Here is a 23,121-nt window from a genome sequence, read left to right as displayed (position 1 = left end):
CTCCTTCCCCCTCTCCCTCCCTCCCTCTCTCTCCTTCCCCTGTCTCTCATCGTCTACCTACCTACCTATCTAATGCTGTTATGAAACCACAAGTCCGTGGTGATGCCTCCAATTCTAGGTCAACGGTGTGTGGTTCTTCCCAGCCGTGCTCTTCTTGTGTGTCATGTTGGTGGTAACAGACACTTGGCGCTCACTGTCTGAGATGTACCTGTTCCTCTGTTCAGCCCTGGCATACACCTGTGTCACCTCAGGATGACCCAGACCCTGCAGGAAACAGATGCCCCAGCTGGAGCACAGTTCCTTTCCCCCAGCCTCACGGTGTCCACACACAACACTGTTTTCCAAACGACTCAGGTGGGTTCTTTTCTTACCCTCCCTCCCCAGGGCTGTTCGTTTGTAACACGGCCAGGTGCCTTTGTACGTATGGGTACTTCATTCGTGTTCCTTCACGTATTCACATGTTTTTGAAAAAATGTACATGTAGTACAATTGACTGGTATGCTTGTGGTGGTGTGTGGCCTGTGGTATGTTCATGGTGGTGCATTTTGTGGTGGTGTGTGGTGTGTCTGTGGTGGTCTCTGCTGTGCTTGTGGTGGTGTGTCTGCGGTGTGTGTGGTGTGTCTGTGATGGCTTTCTGGGTTGTGGCCCATGCATAGCACATGCATCCACTACCCCAGCCCCAACACAGACCATCCCATCCCCGAGCTGCTCCCCAAGCTGCCTCCTGCTGCCTGTGCAGTGGCCCCTCCCTGGCAGCCCTGAGCCGTTTCTCATCGTGTCCGTTTTGCCACTTCCACATCAGGTAAATAGAGTCACGTAGTGCAGCTTTGGGGATCTGGCTGTGTTTATGTTCAGCAAAACCCACGTAAGATTCCTTGTGCTGTGTGGCTCCGTGGGTTCTCCTTCTGTTCCCGAATAGAATCCCCTCGGGGGAAAGGAACACAGTGCACCAGGGCCTTGTTGAAGGACGTCAGGGTGGTTTCCAGTTTGGGGCAAATATGAACAAAACTGCTCTAATGTGTGTACAGGTTTTTTCATGAAAGCAAGTTTTCCTTTCTCTTGGATAAATACCTAGGACTGGGTCTGCTGGATTACATGGCGAGTGCGTGCTTACTTTTATAAGTAACTGTTGTCCAGAGTGGCTGTTCCGTTTTGCATTTCCACCGGCGCTGGGAGGGTTCCCGTTGCCCCCCACACAACGTCTTCACATGGTTAGGCTGGTTCTCCTTATTTGGTCGCTTCCAATAGAGGGGGAGTGACATCTTATGTGGGGTTTCATTTGCATTTCGCTGCTGACTCATGACGTTGAGCATCTTTTTGTGTGTTGATTTTCCATCCGTATACCTTCTTTGGTGAAATGTCTGTTCAGATCATTTGCCCATTTTTGAATTGGGTTGTTTACTTTGTTATTCTGAGTTTTGAGAGCTTCTTCCTCTATTCTGGATACATGCCATTATCAGATACACCATTGAAAAGTATTTCTTCCAGTCTCTTTCGTCTTTTCATTCTCTTGAGTGTCATTTAAAGGGCAGAAGTTCTTAATTTTGATGAAGTCTAATTTATCTACTTCTAAAAAATGAATTGTGGTTTTTGATGTTAGAACTAAGAAAAACTTACCTAACTCAAAGTCACAAATATTTGCTCCCATTTCCTTCTAGAATCTGTGGTTTTATGTCTTAAATTTAAAATGCCTGCGATTCACTTTGAGTTAACTTTGCACCTGCGGCTCGGTCCGGATTGAAGTTCATTGTTTGCATGTGAATGTCCACACAAGAACGTCCTTGTCTCCTTCCACCCCATGGTCAATAACTCCTCCTTTTTATTATGAAAGTCCCTTCTGCTTGGCTCTGTGGTCAGCGCCGTCCTGGCTGAGGTGTCCACCCTACTCTGCTACCACAAGATGGGAGAGCAGGGCTGCTGGGGGGGTCCCTTGAGCTGGCAGAGCCAGCGTGTCTGGTCCCCATTTGACCCCAGGATGGGCTGGATCTCTAGGGCCTGGGCCTGGGTCAGCTCAGGGTCTGGAAGATTGAGGTGTGTTGATGAACTGTCAGCAGGTTCAGATTTACAGCTTCTGCGGAGCAGGTGCCTGAATGCCAACGAGCAGCCCTGCTGTTCTGAGCTGGGCCACAGACTGCTTCCGCCAGGCTGCTGCTGGAGATGATGTCTGTCTGTCATCTTAAAACCCAGGGATTTTAAAAGGCTGCCCCTGTTCAGAATGTATCCAGTTCATGGGCATCGTGCATGATGGAGCAGGAGCCGTCACTTAAAAGAAATCTGTAATGCTCTGCATCGTAGCCCGGTGAAATTGTTTTCTTACTGAATTTGTCTATATTGTTAAAAGAAAGAGAAACAAAAGGTGAGGTGTTTAGAAACAGCTCACCCAAGTGTGAACAATTAGTCCTTTGGGGCTGTCCCCTCCCAGGGCATTGCTGAGCTGGGGGAAGCTCCCCTCCCTGAGTACGGCCCAAGCACTGCCTGTCTCTCTTGGAAGCAGAGGCTGCAGACCCCCATCGGGGGCGGAGTCTTCCAGGTGCCCCGCCATGCTCCCTGCAGGATCTGCCCCCCAGCAACTGCTCGTTAGGGCAGCTTCATCAGCCAGGGCTCCAGCCCCAAGAGTGAATGGGGAGGGCTCCGCCCTGGGGTCAGCCGTGTGCTTGTCTGGTGGCAGAAGCAGCTCCTGTGCAGCCTCCAGCTCACAGGCACCCATGGGGTCACTTTGCATTTGCATGGCAGGACCAGCGGGAGGGCTCCTGCCTGCAGCTCCTGCCTGGTCCCCACATCCTAAGCATAGCATTGTCCTCATGTTTCTTGGTGCACAGCATGGTCTTGGTCCTGGTGCTGGTGTGTGCCTCGCTCTTGTTGCTGGTCTACAGCAGCCTGCTTGCTCATTCTGTGGCTCTGCCATGCAAAACAAACACTGACCTCTGACCTTGTGGTCCATCCCATCCCCTCCCCATGAGGGCTTTGTGCAGCGCTTTGTAGCAGACACATTTCCAAAAGGCAGACTCTCTAATTGTGTTTGAAATCTTTGTTAAAAGGCGTCCTTTGGGTGTTTGTGCTTGGAGTCATTGTGCAGGGATTCACCCATGTGCACCCTCCAATCTGCGAGCTCGTGCTGGGGCTTTACCTCCCCTCCGGTGGACATTTGGTTATTTCCAGGCCTCTGCTTGTTACGAGTGCTGCTGCTTGAACCTTCCTGTGGAGTCTCCTGACGTGCTGGTGCTGCTCCCAGGCTACTCCTGGGTCACATTGGGAGTCAGAATCTGCAACTTTGGGAGTTGATACCAACCTCTTATCTGGTTCCTGTTGGCTTTGGAGCTGTTTTTCTTTGCTTTTTGTTTAGAATCTTTCTGTTTTTACCAAGAGCAAAGATGTTTCTCAAATGTCACTGGGTGATTTGCACAAAATCTCGAAACTGAACAACTGACTTGAAACCAGGGGTCCCCCTCCCCCTTTATTGCTCTATTGTCTAATTTATTCTTTTCAGTCAGCAGCTTACAGCCTGCGGGCCAGCTGTCTTGCAATCTCTAATGCAACCATCTTGGTTAAAGCAATAATGGATCCTTTTACTAGGCTGGCCATGGGGCTGTTAATAAGGGATGTCATTATTAGAGAAGCTGATGTCAGAAAGGGTAGCTGGGCATCGCTGTGGAGGCCTGTGAGAGCAGCTGCACCACCAGATAGAAAATGAAACCAGGAACCCGTGGAGAATAGGGAGAAAGTGTGCGCACGGGTGTGTGTGCGCATGCCAGTGCGTGGGGGGAGTGTGCCTGTGCATTTGGTCTTGGTGTGTATACACTTGCTCCTGTGCCCTGGGCAGTGTGCGTGTGTGTGGACACTGTGCATTTGGTTGTGGTGTGTGTGCACCTGCTCCTGTGCACCCACTTCACTGTCCTACCTGCCACCTGCACCATCAAAGTGGCTTCTGCCTTTATTATTTATTAGGGAGCTCTAGAGCCAAAATCAGCAGGAGGTTGACCCGGAGCAGAACACCACATGCCTGAGGACTGTCCCAGGATGGGAGGACTATCCCAGCATCCGTGTGGGCCACATGGGGCTCCTCTGTGGTGGCTGGGGAAAGGATGACCTCAGAGGTGGCTCTGGGCAGACAGAGTTGGTAACAGCACTGGTCCCCTCTGTAGGGTTGAGAGAGACCCCATGAAGTGGGTGGAGGAGGAGGCTAAGCCTGTATCTGGGTAAGGTCTATTTCATATTTTCCCCAAATCAGAACTTCAAGAAAAAAGTACCTTGACCGTGAGCAGATTTAGTGGTTGCCATTTGTTTCTGTTTGGTTTGAAAATATTTGGCTAAAGTTTCTCAGACAAAAGAGCATATGGGGAAAGGTCCTGTGCTCGGCCCTTGCTCCTTGTCCTGTCAGCTGGGAATCTGTGTATTTGTGGGGCAGTGTTGGGGAACAGAGCAAGGATCCAGGCTGCAGGGTCTCACCACCTCCCAAGCGGCTCACCCTGTGTGAGAACCCTGGGGTTGCTTGTCTTATGCACACTTTTGGAAACTGAGGCTGTAGGTCCTGAGCCTTCCAGTGGCATTCATCATCTGATGAATTCTGAAGCAAGCAGAGGTCGGGACCCCAGGAAGGTTCTTATCTTCCTTGCCAACTGTGTTATGTTTCCAAACAGTTGAGATCCCAGTGGAAATTTCCAGCACACACACAGACGGCAGGGGCCTGTTCCTCGGGCTCTGTTTTGACATCAATCAGAATGCTGTTTCCTGATCCATATGCACGACTGTCTGCACGTGGTACCCATGGTGTTATTGATAAGGGTTCTGCCTCTGCGGCTTTTAGCGAGGTTCTGGTGCCTTCGTGCCTGTGGGGCTGGGGGCCCCCACCTGCAGAAGTGCCCTGTGCCAGCCCCGGGTAGTGCCCCAGGCATGCTGCCATCTCCTGTCCCTGTTGCAGCCCTTGGCACTGTCCAATGAGCCAAGTTCATGATTGTGGTCATCACCTTGTTCCTATGCTTCATCAGCCATCCTTACCACAGCCCAAGATAAAATTACCCAGGCTTTCCCCTCCAGGGCGAAGGGCAGGAGCCCTCAGTGCTCATCCTCCGCCAGCATCATGCATGGCCACGGGGCACTGGGTAGTGTCCATGGGTGTGCACACTGTGCATTTGGTTGTGGTGTGTATACACTTGCTCCTGTGCACTGGATAGTGTCCATGTGTGTGCATGGACATTGTCGATGGGACTCTTGAGCTCCCCGGGCTGTGAGCTGGTTGGGGCCCCATCTGCACTATGCCTGAGCTCCCCACATCCTGCCTCTCTCCTGTCACTCGAAGCTCAGCCACCCGAGAAGCACTTTCCTGCCCCTCCCTGAAAACTGGGAGCTCTTGGGATGAGGGTTGCCTGGGTTTCTCCCGTGGAACCCGTGCTGTGGCACTGATACACTCAAGTAAATATTTGCCATGTGAATAGCCAAGTAGGTAAAAGAATGCGCTCCGTGAAGGTAATTCGCAGCCCCATGTCCCCCCATCCCCCACACTTCCAGGCAACAGTGGAAGCAGATGTTCTGGGGGCCCCCAAGACCACCTGCATGTCTGGGGACTCACTGGGATTCACAGGACTCAGCACACAGTCACACCACAGCAGAGCCACACCACAGCAAAGCCACACCACGGCAGGGTTACACCACGCAGGGCCCCACCACGGCAGAGTCACACCACAACAACCACACCATGGCACAGCCACACCATGATCGCAGCCCTATAATCAGGAGGTGTGGCTGGATCTGCAAGGGAAGCATTCACAGGCACAGCCTGGAGAGGCCTGTGAGCAGACTTACTATGCTCTCTCCCCTCCCATACTCTTCCCCACTGCGAGGTGCACATGGGGCACACACTCCCTCCAACAGCAAAACACAGCCCCACGTATGCAGTGTTTCTGCTTAGGGAATTCCAGCTAAGACCCAAAATTCATGATTTTGATTGGGGGACTACTCAGTTGTGCACCCCCTGCCCACTAACATGCCAGGCCCTCAAAAGAAAGGCCAGTGTTTGCCATGAATCACATTGTTTGCACAAATGGTCTAGGCAGGAACTTCCTCACTAAAGGAATGCTTCAAAGCCAAGTTCCCAGATGCCGGCCCTTGCAAGCAGGCACTTCTGCAGCTAGCAGCCTCAGGCCTGTCCACAGAGACACTCTTGAGTGAGGACTTTGGGGTGCCAGAGCTTGCATGGGGGAATTAAGGAGCCCCATGGAGCCACAGAGACCAAGGCCAGACCCATGGGTGGCCGCCTCCCACTTGTCCTGTGCCTGACATGGCTCCCGCTTGGATGAGGTCCTCAGCTGACTGAGGGACAGTGGCCAGAAAGGGGAGGGAGGGTGGGAGGGAGAAGACCACATCCCCCAGAAGAGATAGGGTGGGGCGGAAGGGATTTGGGAGGACTGCACACCTAGAAGCAGAATGATATGTGTGTGTGTGTGTGTGTGTGTATCATGTGTGAATGCATGTGCTGTGTGTGAGTGGCGTGTTGTGTATGCATGCATATATTGTGTGCATGTGTGTGCTGTGTGTGAGTGGTGTCTTTGGGCATGTGCATGTATGTGTTGTGCACTGTATGTGCATGTGCATGTGTATTGCATTGTGTGTACACATGTACAGTGCATGTGTGCGTATTGTGTGGGCATATATGTGCAGTGTGTTGAGTGTACATGCATGTGCAGTGTGTATGTGCCGTTTGTGCATGTGCATGTATGTGTGTTGTGCATTGTGTGTACATGCACATGCAGTGTGTGTGTGTGAGTGGTATGTTGCAGCCATGGATGGGGCAGAAAGTCTCCTGTTCTGGAAATAGGGTAGTGAGTGAGCGTGTTGACAATGGAGAGCACCAGCTGGCTCTGGAGCGGGATCGAGTGACCACAGGAAACCAAACACTCTGGTCTTGTCCCTTCAGTTTGGGGAGGGAGTTTTTAAAATTCTGCATAATATTTTCAACAAGACCTCTGTTCTCTATTTGCATGTGCATAGTTCATACCCCAGGCAGTTGATCCCATAATTCAGAGAGGCATTGATGGGGTGGGAGTGTTACTAGGTAGATGTCTGGATCCCTGGCCCTGCTCAGCCTGGAAGTGTCACCGAGGGAAATCCCTATTTTACATGGGGCTTCAGCTTTTCCATCTGTAAAATATGAGGGCTGGACTGGCAGGTCCCCTTCCTCCTGTACCTTCTAGAGATCGATGGTTCCACCACAACCTATTTAGAAATGAACCTGATTAAAGGCACAAAGAACAAGGTACTATGTTAACTGCAGCAGAGATTTCAGCTGTAACGCTTAATACGGGAAGAAGTAAACGTGTGTGTCATTTGACTACATTTATTTTTCATTCTGTTTGAGGTAATATCTTACTTAGAAGTTAGGTTAAAAAAATCAAAAACTAAAAAGCTCTTCAGACCTCTCCTAGATTAGAAAACCATGGTGTCTCTACTGCTGGGCCCTCTGCCTCTGTCCCAGCGTGCTCTCTCCCCCGCCCCTCAGCTCACGTGGCCTCCCACCCAATGCTTCTCTGCCCCAGGGACTGATCCGGGGCCTGCCCTTGTGAAAAGCAGCTCCTTCATAACTTCTTCAAAAACATTAAAAAATTGAAAGGTAATAAACAATGTGAACCTAGCAGAGGCCCACTTTCTAAGTAATGAGTAAAGTTGGGTAGAAACCGGGCCGCTGGCCCAGACATGGTGAGAAAGATCCAAGGTCACTTCTGTAGGGGCTTTATGGGGAGCATGGACTCATCTTCCTGAGAGTGTGGCCTTCAGCGTGGACCGGGTGCGTATCCCGGGCTGGAGGCTCAGGATGTGGTGCTGTAGCTGGTGCTGGACCCATGAGGGCAGTGCCTGCCATTGGCTCAAGGACTGTCCTGTGTAGAGCCAGTGCCTGGTCAAGGCCCCAACTGCCTTGAGTGCTGACTCGTGGTGCCCACATTCCCCATGTCATCGCACTGAATGGTGTTTTCTTCACTCTTTTTCAGAGAGGAAGCAGTGCATTGGTGAAGGCAACGTTAGGTGTGATTTCCATTCCTGCTGGGAGATGCAGGCCATAGCCCGGGAGCTTCGTCCAGCCTGTGGATGGAGCCTGACTGCTTGCAGATGGAACTTCTGTGTCCTCCCACCCTTGGTGGTCTAAGGTTATTGCTCTCAGAGCTGAATTGACAGGAGGTGTGTGTGTGCACACTCACTTGTGTGCACATGCCTGCGTTTATGTGTGTTTTCACTCAACCAGAAGAGCAATTCATGGGATTTAGCCATTTTGAGGCACCTAGAAGTTGAGGCAGTTAGATGCGCAGCCAGGTGTGAATGTAATGTGCACCATTGTATAAAGGAGGTGACTCAGTTGCTGCAGGGAGGATTGGGTTGTCTGGAAGTATTAGTTCATTTTATATTTGTGTCAGAAGAAATGTCTGACTTTGGGGCAGATGACATAGTGGCTGCGGACCAGGCATGGTTCCCTAGGTTGAAATCAGGGAAAAGCTAATACTGTCAGACAGGTATGCTCTTTCTTTGGTGGCTGCAGGGTTTCTGCTGGAAAATGCACTATTAATCAGCACTTGTCCAAGAAAGACCCATCCGTTTCTGTTGTCATTCAAGCCACAGTTCCTGATTTACTCAGACAAGATACGGGGCCAGTTCAATGTCTCTAGCTGAGCCTGACCTTGGGGTTTGCGTCTCAAGTCTGAAATCTTGTTCAGTCCTCTGTGCATAGTTTTGTCTCATTTTAATGACTGCATCTTCTTGGTACATTTATTATACTCAGAACTGAATGGCACACAATAGCCTTGTGTTAATAAAAGCTACCGTGGCGCTATGGGTGAACTGCTGGGTTGAAGTCCGATGGACTCTATGATGCAGGTATCCAGAAATATGTTGTAACTCTACCTGCCTCCCTGCCAACCTGGCCTCCTCCTCTGGGGGAGCTCCTGGCATGGTCCCAGTGTTGACCTGCATGGGAACAACAGCTGCATGGGCCAACTGTTTTGGATCTAAAGATGTGCAGTGAAACTCAGATTCACATCCCTCATGTTTATTTGGGTCATCATAGTTTTGCATGTTGTATATATGTCTGGAGCACTTCATACACCTCTGTCCACCACAGACACTCTTAATCACAGTTCTGTAATAATAAGGCAAACTATACAGCAAAGAGAAGCATGTAAATATGTACCAATTCTTATGAAGTTGTAATTGTTTATATGTAAAACGTATGTATATAGGAAAGGGAGAAGGTGCAAGGAATGTGCTGAATAACATCCAAACTGCATTACATCCCTGTCCCATTCCTGAAAGCTCACATCTAGTTGGAGCGTCAGTTCCTCTCCTTAGATATCATTGTTCTCACTCTTCTATCATAGGCACCTTCTTTACATCTGATTACAATATCCAGCATTTCAGAACTGGGTTTTTGCCCCCAAAAAGGTAAATATGAACATTTATCACTGACTCCTCCTGGTCCAGTGAGCAGCAGCAGAATTCAAGTATTTAAAAATAAGGTGCATTTCTAAATTGTAGGCTATACCTTTTTTTCCAAACCAATGGGCTAGAGTGAATTTCCTCCAGGCTGTCTTACTGCTAGCTCTTCTAACAGGGGAAGTCTGCATAAATGCATCACCCCCTAATAACGCAAGAGGAAGGACCCTGAAATGTGGCCAGAAACGATTACTGTGTAACCAGGACATCAACATTTACATTATATTGTATTAACATCATCACACTCTGCTCAACACACAGAACAACATAGATACTTCAGTTCATCTAAAGTAAAAATCCACGTAAATCACAGATTTCTTTGTTGACACCAGTGTGTTGTTTACCTTGTGCCCATGGTCCGGATTTTGAGCTGGAGAAGGACTATGGCTGTTCCTTAAAGTCTCTGCCCTGGCAGAATCTGTAGCCTTCAGGATACCCCGAGTGCCTTACAGGGCTTGTGAACACCGACACTAGAAGTCAAAAAGAAGAGTGCCCAAGTGTGGGTTTGGAGGCACTGATGCATTCGCCAACACTCACTGTCATCCCATCCTTGAAACCCTGAGAGGGAGTGTGTGTTTTAACACAGAGTGGAATTTAAGTTTAGGCTCAGGAAACTCATATTCTGAATATAGGTATCAAATCATATATTTGTTTACTGTATATTTTTTAAAAAGCTTTATTGTAAATTTATGCAAAAACTAACGGCCTGTTTTTTTATGGCAGCATGCCAAGCAGTGTGTGTATTCTCCCAGGCACTCCCTTCTTAGTCACCCTCTAACCACGTGACATTCTGTTCAGTGCTAATCAGTATTCACAGGCCTAACGTAGGTTTGTATGGTGATCTACAAGATTTTACAAATATTTTTGTATTGTGATTCCTATGATATATACCGGAGAATTTTTACTCATTTGTAAATTATTGTACAGTTTTAATAAAAAATGTTTTAAATCTTAGACGATTAAAGTCCTCTCAAAGGTATTAAAGTTTGAACTGAAAGCCGTATGAGCCATTTCTGCACTTCTGAGTTCATTCCCTGAACAGTGCCTCAGAACACCAGGAACGGGGTCTGCGCCTTCCGCCTACTGGGGAGGAAAGCCCCAGGTCTCACCTGCGAGATCACCTGGAGGGCAAGCTCTGCAGTCGGGGGTGCCTGGCAGCACCTGGCTCAGGTCGACCACCTGGGAGACTCCCTCCAGTGGCTGTCGGTCAAATGTGAACCATCGAAGAGATTGAACAATTAGGAAAGGGACGGAATTTCTGCACATGCATGAGAACAGTTGGTGATGTTTGCCGTGGACGGTCCCACAGGTGAGTAACAGACATTATATTAATCATTGAGGGGAGGGGGAGCCAGAGGAGGACGAGGGGGTGGGAAGCTGCTCGACCCAGCTCTGCTGGCTCAAGCCCCGCCAGTACTCGAGGTGACTCAGTGTCGGAACTCTGGCTTTGAAGTGCGGACTGCGCTAACAACGCAAAGGCCCGAAGTCTCTGGGTTCAAATTCAGCCTTTGTAGGCTGGGGAGAGTGAAAGATGGAGTGACAGCATCGCCCCCTCACCCCTGTCTCGCCCCAAGCCTCTAACTCGGCTTTAAGGGAGATCAGCAGCAGTTCGCGTGGGCGGGTACCCCCCATCCAGCCCTCCACACACGCCCAGGGTGTCGGAGTCAGGGCCTTCTTGTCTGTCGTGGGACGGCCCAAGGGGCCTGAAAATGTGGTCGGGATTCCCATAGCGGTTTCTCCAGGGTGCGCTCCCTGCCCGGCCTTCCCAGCGCCCACCGTGTTTGGAGGGCGAGCAGCCCCGCCTGGCCGGGACTAAGCGAGCGCCCAGGGGCCAGAATGGGGCGTTCAGCACCCGCTGCGTGGACAGCGCCAGCTCCGCGCCGGGCGGCAGGAGGCGGGGAGAGGGCGCGGCCGCCAGGTCCGCCCAGTGCACCTGCAGCGCAGACCTCGCTGCAGGAGGCTCGGAGACCGGATCCTGTCGCCCGCTCCTGCCATGACCGCGCGGCAGCCTCAGGAGCCCGCGAGGCCTCGGGCCCGGCCCAAGCTCGGCTGCGTGTTCCGCTGCGTGGAGGCCGCCTTCGAGAGCAAGACGCTGCCGCTGGACGCGCTGGGCGGCGGCCGCCGGGGCCCTCGGGTTGGGGAGCCAGTCTGCGGGGCGCGCGACGACTCGGAGCAGTCGGGCCAGCACTGCGGAGACCCCTCAACGGCCGCAGCAAGTCCCCGAGTGCAGCCCGGCGTGACCCAGGCCCGTGACCCCCAGCAGGTAGTGGCCTCGGGCCCGAGCCCGGACTCCCCAAGACCCTCGCACCCGGAGGACGCCGGGCGTGGGGCTCACCCGCTCCCCTCTGCGGGGCCTCCCTCTCCACAAGGGTCCTGAGCTTTCCGGGTCCTGCGACCCCCCCGAGGTCCCGCCCGCCACCGGCTCCCGGTCCCTGGGGAGCGCCAGCGCCTCCTTCTGTCTCGCTGTCTCCGAGTCTCTCCGACTCGCGCCCCCCGCCTGCCCTCCGTCTCTCGCGGCCGGCGTGGAACAGCCTCGCGGGGTCACAGCCTGGCGCTCAGACCCTGGCCCGGGTCATCCGCGAAGGAGCCGGCTTTGGCCCAGGCGCCTTCCTGGACCGGTGTGGCTCCCGGAGCGCCGCCGCCCGGGGTTGCCTGGCTGGGAATCCCGGGGCCTTGGGCGCCTCGCGTCTCCCGGGACCTGGGTTTCGCGCTGGAGGGCAGCGGGGGCGCGGGCGGGGCCTGGCAGGACGTGTCCGGACTCCCTGGTCTCCCCGGGGTGTAAAGTCCGCACACATCAGCCGCAGCAGGTTGAAATCCCCACCCAGCCCTCGTCCGCGGGTCCGCGCGGGAGCCCGGGGTGCAGAGATCAGACCCCGCGGCCGCCCCTGCTACGCTGGGCGGTGAGTTGGGGGAGTTGGGGGGCCGGGGCGGGGCTTCGGCAGCCCCCGAGCCTTGGAGAGCAGAGACCCCTCCCCAACACCCACACGCACCGGCGCGGGAGGTCCCGCTCTGCCAGAAACAAAGCCTCCCCACTCGGGAGGCGGGCGATGGGGGTGGGAGGAAGGGAGGCTTCGGGACCCGGCAGGACCTGGGCGGGGGAGTCCATGGGGTCCCAGACCCGACTCTGGACTTGGCCTTGGTGGGAGGGCCGTGGGGTCTGACCTCTGGCATTAGCTCAAGCCGTGGGCTGTGGGCTCCACTCCCTGAGACGCTGAGGGAGGAAGGAGCCCTCCCCTCTCCAGACGGGAGGGGCTCCTGCCTTCAGAGGGTTCTGCCCGGCTGGGTCTGGTCTTGATGAAGGAGATCCTGCCAGCCAGCTGGCATGTGGGGGTCGAGTTTGGGGGTGGCAGGAGGACCCCTTCCCAGGGCAGGTTAGGCATCCATGTCAGTGTTAGGGGGGCAGCTGCTTCCAGGGAACTTTCACCCTCATCTGGGTGAGTGCAGTTAGAAGAGCATGGCCCCACACCCCAGCTGTGTCTCTTCTGGGGTCCAAACCCAGTCTGAGTGTGGGTGTGTGGGTGCCTGAACACTTGGGTGTCTATGAGCAGAGAGCCCAGACCACACGTCTCCTCAAGCCTCCCTCTGCCTGGTTGCGTTTTCTAGGGCTTCCTTGAAAATGCATGGGTCCCCTGGGAGGGGTGGAACGTGAAGAGGAGGGACAGCTCCGGGAAGGCAGCCAGGGCCTGATTCGGCTACAGAGGCTCCAAATGCATGGTGGTGCGGGGTCAGCGCTGGGCCTGGCGCTCAGCTGGGACTGGGCAGGAGGAGGAGAGGTGCAGCAGCTGGGAACGGACAGCTCTGTAGACCAAGGGTCTAAAACTTCTTCCACAACTGGCCTGAGAGTAAATGCTGTCAGCTTTGTGGACCACACTTCCTGTTGTGGCTGCTTGACCCTGCCAGGAAAGCAGTCCTGGACACTTAGGAAGTCAGTGGGCACCAATGTGTTCCAACAAAAGTTTATCTGTGAATGCTGCAGTGTGAACTTCGTAGAATTTTTATAAGTCATGATATACTCTTTTTATTGTTTTCAGTGAATATACGAGAACCATTCTTAGCCTAGGGCTGTATGAAGCTAGGTAGAGGGTTAGGTCTGGCCTGTGGCATAGTCTGCCAGCCGTTTGTAGACTACAGGGTAGTGGTTTACAAGTCACTGGGATCCTGAAAATACAGCCTCACAGTTAGATGTCAGCAGTGAATCCTGTAATGGGGCTACTAGATAATGAACTCCTTCTCATTCCGAGAGTTTTACGAATTGTGCACTTCAGTTTAATGCTCTTGGCTTCAGACTGACGGTGTGTGAAGGCTGCAGCCCCGCGCTATGACCCTGGCCACCTGTGGGTGGGCCCTGGAAACCCAGGGCAGACAGCTGGACCTCCCTGTTAAATGCAGATGGTCAGTCCTGCCTGGTCAGTCGTCGGGCGTGCTGAGGCGCACGCGAGACAGTGGAGGGAAAGCGCTGCCAAGTCCAGCCCGTGCGTGTGTTCTTCTCCACCTCCTTTCGCCCCTTTTTCGTGTTTCTCTCCCACATTCTCCACTGAGGTCAGATCTTCACCTCTGATGGTCATGCAGAGTCCCATCAGTGACACCCCACTTTCTGCCTAATCTTCTGCTTCTTGGCCATCTGGTAGGATTCTTAGAGGGGGATTTATGACTGCCAAGCACTGGAGTCAATCCCTGCCTAATGCCACAGCTCTGTGCTGCCAGGGCTGACCCACTGAGAGCTGGCCTCGCCGGCCTGACGCTCTGTGCCCCACTGGGAGTGCATCCGAGCTGCGCTGGAACCTGAGGTCACCCCATCTCTCCCCCATCACCCCCATGGCCTCTTGGTCAGCAAGTGCTGCCCTCCTGACTCCCAGCCTCTCTAGAATCCACTCTCCTCCCATTCCTTCCCATAGTCCTGTCCCAGAGCTCCTCATCTCACTCAGACATCACTCCAGCAATGATCCTGCTTCCATTGTTAAACATCACAATCTACTTTCTAACACGGCAGCCAAGGTGATCTCTTTAAAACATCAATCAAACTAGGATTGAAACTTGCTCAAGGCCCCCAGTCAGGGGCAGCCATGGAGTCCCCAGGCTTACATATCCTGCCTCTGCCAAGCTCTGGGCACCAACCTGCCTCTGGCACCACCACCCCACCAGAAGGTTCCAGACCTCGGCCTCCTCCCAGGTCTGCTGATGGCAGCTCAAGCCCTTTCCTGCCCCAGGGCCAAGCTGCTTCCTGGCTGGAATGCTCACCATGTCCGCCTTGCCCCTGTATCAGCCACCCCTGCCCCAGAGGTCCTTCTTCCAGCCCCTCTCATGGCCCTGCCATGGCGCCCTCACTGTGCTCTGCGCGTTCGTCACTGACTGCGACAATCTGTGCACGTGTGTTTTTGCTGCTGGTGGTCTCCCCTCAGTGGGAGGCAGCCTCCTGGGGTGGGGACCATGCCTGTGGGGGCGCTGCTCTGCCTCTGCCTCCTGGCACCAACACGTCTGCAGTGTTTGGGTGGAACCAAAGTCCAGCTCTATCAGCTCCCATGTGGGTGGAAGACTGGGTGGAGGAGAGCAGGATCCCTGAGGCTGCACAAGAGGCCAAGAGACAGGTTCACCTCCTGCCTCAGGCTGGGCTCCTTAATCCGATGGTAAATTAGAAGATATAAATATGACCTGTGGCACTGCCACACTTTCACCAACACGGGCTTTGCCCTCAGTGAGGCCTGGGCAGCAGCTCTGGGGTGTGCGTGGCGCTTCTAGGGGAAACTGGTTTTGAGTACCTGGTGCCACTTTTTGGGGAATAATAAACCCCTGCAGGCTTTTGTGCTCGTTTTTACATCTAGAAATTTTGCCTGAATGTTTCAATCATAATTCCAGAGAAAGGAGTTGCACCAAGGGTGTTGCTGAGTAACTCAGTTTGGAGAAAAATTACCCTTTGTTGTTCCAAATAGAGTGACCGCCTTCTGATCAGAGGTGGGAGGATCGTGAATGACGACCAGTCCTTTTACGCTGATGTGCACGTGGAAGACGGCTTGATAAAGTAAGTTTCTGCCGAAAATACATTCCCAGCTCTTGTGTGTACGCACTGGTCACATGGTATCCAGGCAGTTGAAAATACGTCCCCAGCTCTTGTGTACACACTGGTCACATGGTATCCAGGCAGTTGAAAATACGTCCCCAGCTCTTATGTACACACTGGTCATATGGTATCCAGGCATTGACTTTTGGGTGAAATCCATGGGAGAGGTTTCTTCTTTTCCAATCCCATCCTTGGCAGCAGTAACCTGGTGGCCACTGTCAGAGCCCCGGCCTTCGGTGAGGGCAGAGGCATGTCACGTGGCTGCAGGGCGAAAGCAGGACATCAGCTTCCATGTTTCTTTGTTCACCATGGCACTTAGTATCGTCCCTGGCCCACAGCAGGTGCTTCCTAAATACTGGTGCCCACACCTGTTAGCGCATCTGCTTCTGTCTGTCAAGCCGCTCCCTCCTGTAGTCAAAAAAGTAGCAACCAGGGACCTGAATGGAAAACCACAGGGCGTGGCGTCTGCGTGAGGCTGGACCCTGCAGTGACTGTCCTGAGCTGTGCTGAGGGATGCTTTGCTCCCTGGCACTCCCGAGGAGCTGGTCCAGTGAGTGGCCAGCTGTGCTGGCCTTTTCCTCGGGGTCTGCAGCTCACGCAAACACTTCAGCTCTGCGGCGTTGCTGGGAGCCCGTTTGGGCTCTGACCTGGGCTCACTGTAACCAGTGAAATCTCTGCTGCTTTCAGACAAATCGGAGAAAACCTCATCGTCCCTGGGGGCATCAAGACCATTGACGCCCATGGCCTGATGGTGCTTCCCGGTGGCGTTGACGTCCACACAAGGCTGCAGATGCCCGTCCTGGGCATGACCCCGGCTGACGACTTCTGTCAGGGCACCAAGGCAGCGCTAGCAGGAGGAACCACCATGATCTGTGAGTGTCGGGGTCTCCTCCTCTACAGGGGGCAGCCAGTGTCTGCCGCCCTCCCTCTGGCCAGGTGTGTGTGGGAGGAGGAGTGACGTCTAAAGGTGCCTTTATTGCATCTGTCTGAGAACCTGGAGTGCCTTTCTTATCCCTGTGTCTCGCCCTGGGTGTTTCTGCGTGGCCAGCTTGGAATGCTCCTGGGATTTCCAGGACTGGAAATCAGGGGACTGACGTGTGTCCACTTGTTCTTTCCTGGGCACTAGTAGCTGGCCCAGAGCCGGGGTTTGGAAAACTCAAATGCCTTGGCGAGGGAATGGGTCGTGCTTTCTGAAATGCCAGATACATGTTTGACCTTGAGCCACATGCCTCGGAAGCTTGATATGTGGAAGGTTCTTGCTCATGTCAAGAAGAGTTAAGGATGGAGGCTGTATTTTTAGAAAAAAGATAAAAGCAATGCTCATTATTATCCCATCAAAAAATAACCAGGGTTGCTATTTCTGTAGTGCTGGCTGCGTGCCCGGCACGGGCTCTATCCTGACACCCGTCGGCTCACATGTTCTCCTCCTAAAACCCTCTCAGCTAAGCCCAGTTTAACAGGCGGGTGAGGGGAGTCCGCCTGCCCACCATGAGCACGTGGTGAGCTCAGGAGCCAGGATGAGGCCCCAGAGCCTAGACCCTGACCGCACTGCGTGGCCTTGGGTGCATTCTCTCTGCTGCGTCCGTCTGGTGCAGACATCACCGCTGTGGTTGAAAATGGGTCTGAGGGGCCTAGCTGAACCTGGTTCTATAGTTTTCTAGCTATGTGACTCCAGATAACTCAGCTGGCTTTTACCAGTCACACTTCGTTGACCTGTAAAACAGAACACTGGCCTCACAAGATTGTGAGTCGTGTGAGTTAATGCACGTAAGTTGCTTTGTGTCCCTGGCGTGCCAGGGAGGGCAGCTCTGAGGACCCTGGGACACCTCGCAGGGACATTTAGCCAAATCACAGCTTGGTTTGGTTTACTCAGCCACAAAGGGAGGGAAAACCAGCAGCAGCCCACCTTGCAGTCTGAGGAGACTGGCCACTGCTCACGCCCTTCGGGCGGCGGCCCAAGCCGGTCAGGATGTCTGCACAGTCAAGACCACCTGCTTTGTGCCAGTGCCAAGGCACCCGGCCAGCTGTGGGTCCCCGCGAAGACAGAAACACCACAGACACGAGGCTGGCCTCTGTCCTGCCTCCGTCTTCCTCTGCCTGCAGGCCCAGGCTGGCACTGTGGGTGGCTGCAGGGAGGGTGGGTGCCCACTTCATCCTGTTGGGTTGTGTAGGGTCCCGAGGGAGGGCTGTGCTAGAGGAAGGCATCCCTGGTGGGTGTGCCCTCCTGTCAGACCACCTGGCTTGGAGCTGTCTCCTGGCTGCACCAGGAGAGGCCAGTGAGCAGTGTTGGGGCCTTGGGTGTGTTGTTAGTGGGGCAGCAGCACGATGGCTATGTGCAGGGGGCAGGATGGCCCCTTTCAAGTCTTGTGGAGCCAGTGGGGCACTCGGGAAACCAGCCCAGCTCCCACTGTTCTGGGAAGGCACTGAGAGACGGGGCCCAGCACCTTGGACAGCACACTGGCCCTGTCTGGCCCTGGGGGTGCCTCACCCAGGCTGAGACAGGAGCTGGAGGCGGGGCAAAGCCCTGACCCCTCGCGATCCTCCACGTGCGATGTGGGAGTGGGGTGGTTTGGGGTGGGGCTCTTCCTCTCTCCCCTCTCCCTTCTGTGCTCAGAGGGTGGCTGGGGGACTTGGGTCAGAAGGTTCCTCTTTGAACAAAGCGATAGAACAGGTTCGTGACAGCGTCATCCTCTCTCAGAGGCCGGTGGCCTCTGCTGTGTCTCCCTCAAATGGTCTTCTGGTCTCTTGGGAACATGAAACAATCTCCTATGGAGGAGGCAGAGGTGGGAACCGGGGGCCGGTGGGGGCTGCTGACCATGCTGCCTTCACAGTGGACCATGTCTTCCCCGACACGGGTGTGAGCCTGCTGTCGGCCTACGAGCAGTGGCGGGAGCGGGCGGACAGCGCAGCCTGCTGCGACTACTCCCTGCACGTGGACATCACCCGCTGGCACGAGAGCATCAAGGAGGAGCTGGAGGCCCTGGTCAAGGAGAAGGGTGAGGGGGGCTGGAGAGGCTGGAGGGCAGGCATGGAGCCTGGCGGAGGGGCCTCTGCCCTGACCGTGTCCTGCTGGTGGTGCTGATCTCCCCCAGGGCCGGTGTCCGGGTTTGAGTCGAAGTTGGAGAAAAGCCATTTGAAGGCCCATCCCACCGTCAGAGGCTCTAGACCAAGAGGCCTTCTCTTTCCCAATCCAAGGGACCCACCCTGGAATTATCCTCCCGATAAAAAGATACAGCAGGTCCCTGGTTTCTTAGAAAAGAGGCTGTCCAGGGTGGAAGAGCAGCCATTCCTCATCTCCTAGCATTTGGGGATCCTTTCAGAAGGAGACCCTTTAAATCCGTATCTCTTTGTTGTCATCTGTGCTAAAACAGATCAGTCTATAAACAAGTTTAACATTTTTCTCACAAGAAAACCCTGAAGCTAAAACCACATCAGAGTTTCATAGTGGGTTTGACAAGTGTCATATCTGATTATAACTGATCTCTCCTAATCTGAGTCCGGCCCACAGCTTCCGGCCTGGAGGTGGGGGCGGGATGGGGTCCGAGCAAGCCTAGGAGGCTGTCAGGCCCTAGCACTGCCAGGGATGCCTGCTACCCACTCCCTATGGACCTGAAGGAGGCAGGGGTGTTTCTTCAAGGCCATTCCTCTGGGTTCCCATTCCCCAGAGGGTGATGGTCATCACACAGGTGCCCCTTGGTGTCAGGATCCCTCACCTCCCTGCCCGGGGGCTGGTGGAGCCCGTCAGTTCTCGGTCCCTGGGCCTCACTCCAGGCAGCTGCTCTGCCACCCGTGCTTTTCTGTGAGTGGACCCGGGAGGACTGTGGCCTCGTGTCTCAGAGCGGAGGTGGAAGCAGGGCCTGCACCTCCCCTCACCCTGCGGGGGCACTGCTGGGGCCTCTGCTGCCTGAGAGCCACAGAGGAGTTGTAGGTCCTGTGCCCACGGGGTGGTGTTGCAGGGACAGCCCCACATCCCAACCATCACCTTCATCAAGGGCCCCAGATGCCAGGTCACATGCAAGTTGCTACCTGGAGGGATGGCTTGTGGGGCACAGGCTGACTCGGTTTCCCCAGCATGCCTTAGCGGGTCACACTAGCACTTTCCACCCAGCCAGGAGGGGATGCCATGGGCTGGGTGGGCTTGAGTGATGGGAGGTTGGGATCCTGCCTCCAGGCCCAGGCGGGTCCCCACACAGGTCCCGAGTCCTGGGGGAGGTGGATGGGCTCTGGCTGTCCAGGAAACAGGAGAGCTCAGCCCTCTTCCTGTTTGGGCCCCAATGTCAGAGGCAGCCCCTGGTCCTTCTGCTCGTCCTAAGGGCCCAGCCCTGAGATCTGGGCGCTCCCACAAGCCTGCACCATGAGCCAGGCATGGCAAGTGGGGCTCCAAGGCCCCACAGGCAGGTGCTGGATGTGCTGGTCGGCTAGAATGCAGGTCACCAGCGCAGCGCGGCCTGGGCCGCACTTCCAGTGGGGGGGCCAGTGGAACTCAGGCCGAGAGCCCAGGCACAGTGGCTCTTCCAGTAACGGGGGGTCTGCTGGACGGGTGTGAGGGGTTCTCACCTGCATTCGCCACTGGGTGGACAATCAGTTTTTAGCCCAGAGCACAGGAGCAGGCAAGGAGGGCCGGGATGTAGCCGCCTCGCCTCACTTCCCAGCTGGCTGGTGTGTGCGTGGAAGCAGGGGTCTGCTCGCATGGCTGGCAAGCCATCCATGGAAGCACTGCGGGAGAGGGGCCCAAGACCCCCGACCCTCCAGTGGGCAGGGAGCAGCAGAGCCTCCTCGGGTTGTCTGACTGGTGATGGCTGAGCCTCTGACTCCCACCTCTTCTCCAGGCGTGAACTCCTTCCTGGTCTTCATGGCATACAAGGACCGGTGCCAGTGCAGCGACAGCCAGGTAAGGGCAGGTGTGGAGAAGGAGTGGGCAGGTGTGTCCCAGGCCGCTGCTGGCATAGGCGCAGTCCCGCCCAGCACCCACCGCTTCTCTTCCCAGATGTACGAGATCTTCAGCATCATCCGGGACCTGGGGGCCTTGGCCCAGGTGCACGCTGAGAACGGGGACATCGTGGAGGAGGTGCTGTGCGGCGGGGGCTGCCGTGGGGTGGGGCGGGGGTCTGAGGGTGATCTTCCTGTTACGCAGACATCAGCACAGAATCCTACACAACCTTGAGGGAGGGTCACAGCTTACCCTGAGTCAAAGGTCAACCAGTGAGTTAGACTGGGCGGGGGTGGGGAGCTGTGAGGCCTTAAAACAGCTTCTCCTTGATCCACACTTCTTATCCAAATACCGCAAAACCAAAGTGTCAGCCCATGGATCCAGGCCCCTCCCGTGGAGCGGGGCCCCTCCCCCTCTGGGGGTTGGGTTGCCACCTTCCTTCCAGCCAAGGGCACCCATGTGGACAGGGCCACATCCTTCAGACACATCCCATTGGGCTGGGGAGGGCCTGAGCCCACGTGCGGTGCTGCTGATCCCCCAGGCCCCTGGGCCCTGCACCTTGTTTCCCCCTCCAGCTCAGGCACCCACGAGTACAAATGGAGTTCAGAGAGTGGGCCACCCCATCCCTGTGGGACCTCAGTGGGGGTCACCACACAGGACACACCTCCCTGACACTACAAACCCACAGTGAGACTTCCTGGGATGGGACGGGCTCTGCCCACCTCCTGAGCTCTACAGGAAGGTGGTGGCACTCGGGCAGGGGCACGTGGGGGGTCCCCAGTGTCCTCGTCCACCCGTCCAGCTGCGAGGGCATCGGGGCATCACAGACACTTCTGTGGCCCAAGGCCAGGCCCCGGGGGCACCGTCAGGAGGTCATCCTGGGTCCAGCAGATGCTCCACATACAGCGGGAGGGAGCCTCAGTATTGGGGCTGCATCTCCTGGCCAGTACCATGTCTTCCCTGACACGAGCAGGCGCTGTAGTGCACATCTCTACGGAAGGGCAGTGCTGGAGGAAGGAGTGGTTGTCCATTCCTGACCTGTAGAGCCCTCCCCGCCTGTGTGAACCCCCACACATGCCCCCGCTGGGGGAGTCAGCACCATGGGCATGGTGGAGTCAGGGTGGAGTCTTGGCGCCATCAGTAAGGAGCTCTGCAGCCTCAGGCAAGCCACTTCCCCTATCCAAGCTGTCCCCTCCTTGGTAACTCAGGGAGCAGGAATCGCGCCTCTCCAAGCTCCTCCACTCTCTATTCTGAGTTCTCTGGCTGGCAAATTCTGGGAGGCCTGAGGGTCCAGGACCACTTGGGGAATGGGGTTAGCATCCAAGGCCCAGGCTCCCTTCAGGGCTGGAGCATCCTGTTGGTTTCTTTAGGAGCAGAAGCGGTTGCTGGAGCTTGGTATCACTGGCCCTGAGGGCCACGTGCTCAGCCACCCCGAGGAGGTAAGACCCAGGCGCCACGGCACACCCGAGCGAACTCTGCCCGGACCGCTGCTGCCTGGGGCCTTGCTGATCCTGGCCCTGGGCTCCTGGCCCTGCCACTGTGCTCGCCCTGACCTCATCTGGGAGGCATGAATCCCCCCTCTACCACCCTACAGCCTGTACCCAAGGCCCAGAACGTGATGTGGGCAGACCCAGGCACTGAGCCCAAGGCTGGGGCGCTCCTACTAGGCTGCCCTGAGCCTGGGATCCCATGGGTGACCCCTGGGCATCCCCATTGCCCACACTGGTCTGGAGCCCTCGTGTGGCCTGATCCCTCCCACCTCGTCCCCAGGTGGAGGCTGAGGCGGTGTACCGAGCTGTCACCATCGCCAAGCAGGCCAACTGCCCACTGTACATCACCAAGGTGATGAGCAAGGGGGCAGCCGACGCCATCGCCCAGGCCAAGCGCAGAGGTGAGCGCCCAGCCCCGCCTCTGATGCCAGGGGGCCATGGTCTCGGCCTCCTGGGTGCAGCCCTGGGGAGATGCAGGTGCCCTGAGTCCCTGTATCGGGTGGGGCTGAGTTTCCAGCCTCATTGGAGCAGCAGCTCCTCACCAGGGCCCTGAGTCCCTGCATCGGAGAGGGGGGCTGGACCTGAGTCCCTGTGGGGCGTCGGGGTGGGGCTGAGTTTCCAGCCTCGTTGGAGCGGCCGCTGCTCACCAGGGCCCTGAGGCCAAACAGGGGGCTGCTCACCCTGTTTCCAGTGGGGGTGTGGGGGGGATGGAATGATGAGGAGATGAGGAGTGTCTGAGAGAGAAATCCAGTTCCACTAAGGAGGTCCCCCCATATTAGCATTTGCTGTGTCCAGAGCCGGGGTGCTACCTGCCCACAGAATGCCAGCCAGCTGGAGCCTGGCACTGCAGAGCCTTAGACCTGGGGATGCAGGGTCGGGGGGGCACACAGAGCTGTGATTGGCAGGGGCTTGACTGTGGGGTCCCCCAGAGGCTACTGGGCTCAGAGGGTCCAGGGAGGCCCAGCAATCACTGGGGCTGGAGATGGCCAAGGATCCAGGTGCAGAACCCAGGTGATGGGTAAATGAGGGGGCGTCCCCAAGAAGGCCTCTGGGTCTGGTCTGGTTTCCCTCCTCTTGCTGTCCCCACTGAGTCCTGAAACCTTGTTTTCTGGGCCTGCCTGGGGCTGTGCAGGTCCCTGGCGCGGGGCGCGAGTCGGGGCGGGGGGTGGGGGGGC

At 55.6% G+C, this 23,121-nt stretch overlaps 2 protein-coding genes across 2 annotated transcripts in view; both read left to right on the top strand.

Annotated features, from left to right (window-relative positions):
• The window catches only part of JAKMIP3 (Janus kinase and microtubule interacting protein 3), a 114,464-nt gene extending 104,039 nt beyond the window's left edge, over positions 1–10,425 (top strand). The window contains 1 exon segment of the mRNA XM_017893862.1: positions 7,980–10,425. The gene's annotated coding sequence lies outside the window, so the exon portion shown is untranslated.
• Positions 10,426–10,684: 259 nt separating this feature from the next.
• The window catches only part of DPYSL4 (dihydropyrimidinase like 4), a 19,077-nt gene continuing 6,640 nt past the window's right edge, over positions 10,685–23,121 (top strand). Inside the window, exons 1-9 of the mRNA XM_017893861.1 lie at positions 10,685–10,780; positions 11,428–11,734; positions 15,399–15,487; positions 16,214–16,398; positions 18,358–18,522; positions 20,356–20,417; positions 20,514–20,594; positions 21,827–21,895; positions 22,227–22,347. Of these exons, the coding sequence (XP_017749350.1) occupies positions 10,740–10,780; positions 11,428–11,734; positions 15,399–15,487; positions 16,214–16,398; positions 18,358–18,522; positions 20,356–20,417; positions 20,514–20,594; positions 21,827–21,895; positions 22,227–22,347 (1,120 nt within the window). The 5' untranslated portion in view covers positions 10,685–10,739. The remainder of the gene's footprint in view (positions 10,781–11,427; positions 11,735–15,398; positions 15,488–16,213; positions 16,399–18,357; positions 18,523–20,355; positions 20,418–20,513; positions 20,595–21,826; positions 21,896–22,226; positions 22,348–23,121) is intronic.

Source organism: Rhinopithecus bieti, unplaced genomic scaffold (assembly GCF_001698545.2).
Source record: "Rhinopithecus bieti isolate Rb0 unplaced genomic scaffold, ASM169854v2 scaffold_24263, whole genome shotgun sequence".
NCBI lineage: Eukaryota > Metazoa > Chordata > Mammalia > Primates > Cercopithecidae > Rhinopithecus > Rhinopithecus bieti.
The sequence above is the reverse complement of the archived record's forward strand: the minus strand, read 5'-3'. Positions and strand labels throughout refer to the sequence as shown.